General features: G+C 33.1%; 1 protein-coding gene across 1 annotated transcript; it reads right to left on the bottom strand.

The window, feature by feature from the left end:
* Window positions 1–4594: 4594 nt before the first annotated feature.
* On the bottom strand, window positions 4595–7697 carry LOC109171916 (histidine decarboxylase-like). Its single transcript, XM_019321008.1, has 5 exons — window positions 7489–7697; window positions 7107–7347; window positions 6313–6547; window positions 6023–6216; window positions 4595–5548 (listed from the first exon to the last, which is right to left on the bottom strand). The coding sequence occupies exons 1-5, from the start codon at window positions 7510–7512 to the stop codon at window positions 4845–4847; spliced, it is 1398 nt and encodes a 465-aa protein (XP_019176553.1). The 5' UTR covers window positions 7513–7697; the 3' UTR covers window positions 4595–4844.
* Between the last annotated feature and the right edge of the window lie 744 nt (window positions 7698–8441).

The following is an 8441-nucleotide window of genomic DNA, read 5'->3' on the forward strand; positions in this document are numbered from 1 at the left end:
ATAGTAGGTGCTGAGTTATAGGCACCCTTTTTGATCCCCTGACATTTGCTTAAGGATGAATGAGTCATTTTTACTCAATCACACCCCTAGGTTAACTTTCTACCATTATAGACTCTGTTTGGTAGAGTTTATTTTAGAACTTATAACTTATTTTAAGCTACAAATAAATTATGAGCTTTGTTTGGTAAAATATGCGAGTTTAAAATAATAGTTTATTTTGAAACGCTAGTTTATGGAGCGTTTCAAAATAAGTTCATTTCTTTTTAATTTTTAACTTTTTTTTTTAATTTTTATTAATTTACAAAAATGACATCATCTATCCTTCATTAATCAACATCCAAATATCTTAGTTTATCTTTTTATTTCTTTACACTTATTAACTCTTGCAACAATTAATTTTACCAAACACTTTAATTTCAACTAACTTTTTAGCTAGACGTGCCAACCAATGCCATAGCCTTTTCTAAGCTTGTTTCAATAAACTTAGACATGGAATTAGGGTTCTAGAGTGAAGTTATTATCTTGTAAATTTTGTGTAGTTGGGTTAAACGAACAATAAACGTGATTTGCAAGTCGCTAATAGCAAGGATGGCTATGTACTTAAATATGATTGGTAGTTACAAACTTACTCCGTATAATACAAGGATGATAGGATAATGAGACGGATTTAAAACGTATATTAATATTTATTGTTTGTCATTAAAATTTGAATTTAAAATTTTAACATTCATATCCTATCTACTGTGGGACAAGCAGTCATCGTGAATATAATAATAATAATAATAATAATAATAATAATAATAATAATAATAATAATAATAATAATAATTAATAATAATAATAATAATAATAATAATAAAATTAATTATAATTACTTGATATAGGTTATATTTAATTCAATTTTTATTTGAATGTGACCAACAAAATTGTATACAATATTCTAAAATCACTACTGGAAATTACAGAATTTCTGACCACCTGAAGTGATTTTAAATCAAATCGAAAGTAAAAAAGTGATCAGAAATAGCTATAAAAGTTTTTCCGGACACCAAAAGTGGTCGGAACAAGGCTTTCGACTTGATTTAAGATCATTTTTAGGTGGTCGAAAATTCCATAATTTTCAGCAGTGAATTTGGGCTCGTTTACTTCAAAAAATTGTTTCTGTTTTCTAAAATTTTCTAGCCATTCTATGTTTTTTGTTTAGAAAACTTGTTTACTAACATTCATTTTTTCAAATTTATTTCTTAAAGTAATGTTATACAATTTAAGTGTAATTTCGAGTGATCTTTAAACCTTATATTTAAAGTACTTTTAGGTATGTTTGATTTAATAGAATAAATATAATTTTTACTTTTAAGTCTAATATATGTAAGATTTTTACATTTGATATCTAAACCAAATTTATATGTAAATACATTATATGTAAATGCATCATGCACAATTTTAAGATGCACCAAATTAATTAAATAATTATAAAATTAATTCAATGATACATAAATGTGCATTCAATATCTGAAACTCTAACATATCACTGAATGCACTTAATAATATTGCTTAATACATTTTACAGTATTATTTATTACACTTTAAAACTTGAAATATTTTAGCAAAATGTTATTGCAATTTTTTCTTGATGTTTTAAAACCATTGGTTATTCCCAAATCAACAGTTATATTATATTGTGCGCCAATTATTACTTGATATGTTACCCTTTCATTGTTCTATTTATATGTATAGTTATATTTGATGAAATGGCTACAAAAACATTTGTTTTTTAAAGGGAGAGGTTGAAATACATTAATGAATTTTATACAAGAAGTTAATTAAATTTCCAAACTTTTAAAAGTTATAATTAAGCATATCAACATGTCATTAACATTTAAAATCGGTTAGTAATCACTGATAACGAGTTGTTAGGGTTCATGCGAAAATTGATGATCGATGAATGGTTGTCGGTCGTTGTTTTCATAGAGAAGAAAACCAATTGGTTGTCTTTTTTGGCAAAAATAACGACTGACGATCGTTTATTGGTTGTCGAAGCATAGCTAGAATCCTAACGATCCACTATTATCGGGCATTAACCAGTTTTAGATTTCAATGCACTAAATAACATCGAGCCGCATAATTGTACATATGAATCGATGGCAAAACTATGGCACGTGGCCTAGGTGTCCAAACCACATATGAATTGATGGCAAAATTATGGCACGTGGCCTAGGTGTCCAAACCACATATGTATTGATGGCATAATTATGGCACATGGCCTAGGTGTCCAAACCCCAGCGGAAGTTCCAGTCAAGATTGATATATTGAGAGCCAGTGTTATGTAAATCATAAAAAAAAAATACATTTTTAATATATTAAAAATATATTATTTGTATACTGAATGTATATTATACAAAATAAGAATAAGGTTTAAATTGGCCACTGAACGTAACCTGAAAATGCAATTAGATCACTGAACGAAAAAAAGTGTAATAAGTCACTGAACACTCAAAAAACGTATAATTAGGCCACTGAACACTCCAAATGTATATTATTTCATCGGATAGCAGGTTACCATCAATTTTAGCAAGTTACCTGCTTACGTGTCAGCTGAGTTGTCATTTTTAATAATTTTAATAATAAATCTAAAAAAAATGAATTTTATTATTAAAATTTATTTAAAATGCCAACTCAGTTGCCACGTAAGCAGGTAATCTGCTAAAATTGACGGTAATTTGCTATCAGGTGAAATTGCATACATTTGGAGTGTTCAGTGACCTAATTGCACCTCTTTTTTTTTTTTTTTCGTTCAGTGGCCTAATTGCATTTTCAGGTTACGTTTAGTGGCCAATTTGAACCTTATTCCTACAAAATAATATACTTTCACTATTCAAATAATGTATTTTCTTTGAATACAAGATATATTTTAAATATTTACTAAAAGTATATTATTTGTATATTGAATATACATTATTTAATAAGTATACAAAATAATGTATTTTCATTATAATCCATACAACTGTGTGGACTATAGTCTATAAAATAATGATTGTTGTCCAGAGACATTATATTACAATAAGAAGATTTGAGGCGAGAAAACTTGTAGAGGATTTTTTTTTTTTTTTTTGGTAACTAAATTTAACTTATCTATAGTATTTGCTCAACATGATTATGACAATATTTATTTTTGGGAAAATGGCACTTTTTCCCCCTGTGTTATATGCTTATAGCACTTTTTCCCCCCTGAGTTATTCATGCATTCACATTTGCCCCCTCAATTATTATAGAAGTGGTGGTTTTTCCCCCTGATAATATTAAATGGACATTTCTACCCTTAAAACAAATATTTTATTTATTTCTCTTCTTCACCAAATTATTGCTTATACGTAGGGATGACCACGGTTCGGTTCGAACTGAACCAAACACTATAGCAATCAAATTAAAAAATTTCGGTTATGATTCATAACATAACCCAATATTTGGGTTTCCGTTTATTAAAATCGTGAACTGGAAAAAAATGGATCCTAAACCGTGAACCGGAGGTTCAAATCGGAACAACTACTAGCAATAGCTTAAATTAGAATTATAATATTTGCAAATAGTGCATATTTTTTTTCCGCATTTATATTGACTCTCACATATAAGTATATATAATCGCGATTTGAATTTTATTTTGAACCGTCGGTTCACGATTTTGGATCCAATTTGAACGGTTGGTTCAAACTTTCTTTTAAATTTTTTTATTTTTATTTTTAAAATATTCTAAATTTAACACTTAATGTATTTTATTTTTTCAAATCGTGGTTATAATTTGTTGGAGAAGAAAAATAAATGAAATATTTATTTTAAGGGTAAATATGTCCATTTAATATATCAGGGGGAAAAACTGCCACTTAAATAATTTAGGGGGGAAAAGTGCTATAAGTATATAACAAAGGGGGAAAAAGTGCCATTTTCCCTTTATTTTTAATTGGGATGTGACCTGAACTTGTGACCTCCCGTTAGTAGTTTTTACTTATTATTTATTCAGTATATATGGTTCATACAATGTAAAAACTAAACAGCAAAATAATAAAAATCAAATACAGTAAGTAAAAAAACAATAATGCTTAAAGGATAACCACAAAAAAAAAAAATAAATAAATAAATAAAAAATAACGGTGTCGTTACCGTTTGGACCGTATTCACCATAGATGGTGAACACGGTTCCATGGCATAACGATTGTGCAGTACGTCATACGGCATCAACAACATTGGACTTGTACAGCACAATCCATAACTCTTTCTGAGATATCAAGGCTGTCTGAAAACAGCATGGCCCAAATATTTTTGCACTACTTGATCATGTTATTGGACTTGTAAAATGTGGTCCAACTTAGCTTATTTATCCCAAATTATAATCAAATTAAAGATTAATGTATGCATCATGTTATAGAGTTTCACCTACAAAAAAGAGTCAAGTCTTATCGGTGTTACCCTTATTAGTTATCTAATCATCGTATCAAATAAAAAACAACTATTTATTAATGTATAAGTATAATCATGTAATCACTATCTCATATAGGAGGTTATAAGAACAGATACTACAATATAATAGAGTCAGTAGCTTTCAAACAAAAAAAAAAAAAGTTTTACAATTATTTCAATGGTTAAATTAAACCAGTATGGATGACCTTACATAAAGACCATTAATATTCAAAACTTGACTCCACCACATTTGACAAGGGATAATTAAGATACAACTTTTGTAAGATGAATCATAGAATGAAAGATTATTTTTGGTCCCCTGTATGTTGAATCACATTACACTTTTTATAGGTTAATATATAGAAGTAAAAAAGTAAAACAAAAGAAAAAAATCAAACTTTGTGAAGGGGACAGTAACAATTATGTGAGCCAAGATCATCCTCTAGGCATGGAGGTTGGGGACCTTCTCGGTACCAGGTAGCCCTTTCTTGTACCAGATCGTTGAAAAAGTTGTCGATTGCCTCGGGGGCGACCCCGGGCATGACGATGACGTGGGCCATGTCCCTCACGCAGGAGAGCTGCCAGCGGCGGATGAAGTCGCGGTCCGGCGGCCGCTCGAAGACGACGGTGATGCTGTTGTCGTTGACCATGGCGCTGATGCCGGCGGCCTGGAGGCGGTCGCGGAGGTGCGTGGCGGTTTCCACGCAGCGCTGGGCGTCTTTCTGGAGGCCGGCGCGGCCCTTGGTGCTCAGGCTGTACCAGAGGAAGATGGGGGTGAGGCCGTTGCGGCTGCCGGAGATGGTGGCGTCCACGGAGGCGATGTACTCGACGTTTCGCGAGATGTTGTGGATGAGGGACTTTCTCGTCATTTGGATGCCGCATGGCATCGGACATCCTAGGAACTTGTGGCCGGAGATGGTGACACTCCCGATTGGCTTCTTGAAACTGATTTTGGGCACGTTTTTGAGGAATGGGACGATGAGACCCGACAACGCTGCGTCGCAGTGGATGTAGAATTCATCCTGCGAATACCCACATTCTTCCAGTGTTTTTATGATCACATCTAGGTTATCCATTCCCCCTTTGAAGGTTGTTCCTGCAACATATGAACACACATGCATTAAGTCCACAAATCATATACCCATCATCTATCATTTTTCGTGTAAAAAAAGCTAAGGTTAATTTCGTCGCAGTTAATTTGATAGCCGCAAAGTTGCAAGTTCAAACTCCCAGCAAAAATAGTTTATTGGTCTTTTTAGTTTCCAAACTACAGATGACCGAAGCTGATTTGGCCTTTTTTTTTTTGTTTGAGACCGTCAACTATAGGCAAACTAGGCTGATTTACCTGTTTATTAGTCTTCTGGTTTGAACCAGTAAACAGACAAAATTTGGCTTTTTTGGTTTGAAATAGTCAACAGGCAATATTTGACTTTTTTGGTTTGAATCTATCGGTTATGAGCAACTTAAGATGATTTATCTCATTATGATTCTTAGCTGGTTTGAGTCATATGTCTTGGTTTACCCGGTACATACCTTGAGAAAAAAACGAAAGAAATTAAAAGAAACTTACCAATAGTGACATTGATGATGGCCGGCTTGCCCTTGTTGAGAAGCAACTTTGATCTCAAATCATCATAGTCCATTTCTCCATTGATCATTGTGTTGATTCCTTCCACTTCCATTCTATACATCCTTGCAGCCTTGAACACCGAGTAGTGTGATTCCTTAGATGCATAGAGTATCCCCTCGGGATGTACCTCTCTCCTATAAAAATATTTTCAAGAATCAGTCAAATATGTATTAAATTAACATATACATAATTATATCATATATTATCACGTCCAGTAAAATCTAACGTACCCTAACAAAATCCCGTGAAGATTGCCTTCGGTGCCACCATTTGTAATGTAACCCCAATACTCATCCTTCTCAATTTCCCATAGCTCAGCAAACCAATCCAAAACCCCAACTTCAAAATCTTTGGAATGGAAATCCACAGTGTTCTCCATGAATGGATCTCCACAGTTGTTCAAGTGGTAACGCATCAATGGTGCCAAAGTTGCATAGTGATCATACACTATGTTCACCGGGTAGCCTGTCCGAATAAAAAAATACGATACAAAAATGTTACTTAAATATTTCTTGTGATATTATTGTATTCATTATTCGTTCAAGGAATAAGTATATTTATATATGATGTAAGGTTGATATATATGATAGTATTGGGCGTGGTCAAATTTGAGTTGGTATATATATCACATCACAACGTGCAATATTATTGCACAATTAATTCCACGAAAGCAAACTGCTAATTAATAAACGACGAAAAGAGAAATGTGAAAGGTATTTGAAGAGACCTATTCAAAGATGTAGTTTTTAGTTCATGTTTTGATACTATTCTATCCGTCTCCTTTTGTGACTCGTTTTATGTATTTGATTTTTCTAAAGATAGCCGGCTCAAGTTAATTACCACTAATCAGAAAAGAAAATGTAACTCGAAATTGTTTGCAGTAAAATATGACTAATTTACCCCTACACGATTCCGTCAGGACAGATTGTGAAATCTTGAGAGACAGGGATTTCGTGTTTTGAGGGTTAACTTCGGAAAGAGGAAAGTGATCATTTAATGAATGGAAAGTGAGGAGATATGGTACCTATGTGGTAATTGATTCGCTGAGATATGGTGTCGAGAAATTTTCCCAGCGTGCATTTCAGGCGAGCCTCGTCGTCTTTGGACCGCGGCTCCGCCACCGTGATATGCATGTTCTTCCTCGCCGGCGGGGCGGCTATTTTCATTTTCTTGTTCTCCACGAAATCTCCATTCTTGAAACTCCCACTGTGTACAAAGAATGGGAGCAGAGCTTCCGGTGCGGCAACACCCATTGGCATGAAATCCTTTATAAACATATCCCATGTTTTTTCATTAGTTTTCTTCACAAAAATAAGTAAAAAGAACCAAATAAGCCATGCAAATAGTGATGAATTGAAGTTGACAACAAAAACACCATTATCTCCCCGGCCTGCATGTCATCTTACCTCATCGAAAGCAAGGGTACCCATTCTATTCTTAGAGACACTTGTAAGAACAACAATAATCCTTTTTTTGTTTTGTTTTGTTGTTTAGCAACAGAAAACCGGACGTGAAGGTTGGTGGTGGCCGGTGGTGAGGTGGTAGCTGGAAATTAAAGGCTCTCCGGTGATCTTCTTTAAGGTAAACCAAAAGCAGACAACGTTAGAGCTGAGGTGAGATTTAGGATTCTTAGATGCCAATATTTATAGTTTCCAACCTATAATGGTTTGGCCAACAACCACGCTAATTATTTTCCTTTTTTCATTTTTTTTTTATATTTTACAAAATCTATATTTTATTGGTCTCATTTCTCTACACTTTCCTATCCTGCCTGCGATAGTGTCCCCGCGGCCCGCATAGTTTATTCAAACACAAGACCGAGCTCGCATATAGTCTACCTAATGCGCAATATATTTGCAAGCTAAGCATAGCTTGTTGGCATTAGGTGACTAGGACAAAAATACAAAAAAAAAAAAAATACAAAAAAAAAAAACATTGTATTTTAGATACACAAGTGTTATGTATATGTGAATATATGAAAGTTTATTAATAAGTTTTTTTTTTTTTTTCTTAAAACGATGATTTTTTACAATGCGGGTAAAATATTTCGTATATTAAAAATAAAAAGTTGGAAGGATAATCTTGTCATTTGAGGAGTTTGACTAAATAAGTTGTATTGGCGTATTGCTGCGCCAGTGGCCTGGTACCAGATACTATGTGCTTTCTATTTTTAGTAAGAGACGTTTTATTGCGGGAGATTCGAAGTTTGGCTAAATAAGTTGTATTGGCGTGTTTTTTTTTTTTAATGCTACTGACTCTATTACATTATCTTTCTATTTTTAGTAAGAGACATTTTATTGCGGGAGATTCGGAGTTTGGCTATTGGCTAAATAAGTTGTGTTTTAGTAAGAGACGTTTT

Source organism: Ipomoea nil, unplaced genomic scaffold, assembly GCF_001879475.1.
Source record: "Ipomoea nil cultivar Tokyo-kokei standard unplaced genomic scaffold, Asagao_1.1 scaffold0382, whole genome shotgun sequence".
Classification (NCBI taxonomy): domain Eukaryota; kingdom Viridiplantae; phylum Streptophyta; class Magnoliopsida; order Solanales; family Convolvulaceae; genus Ipomoea; species Ipomoea nil.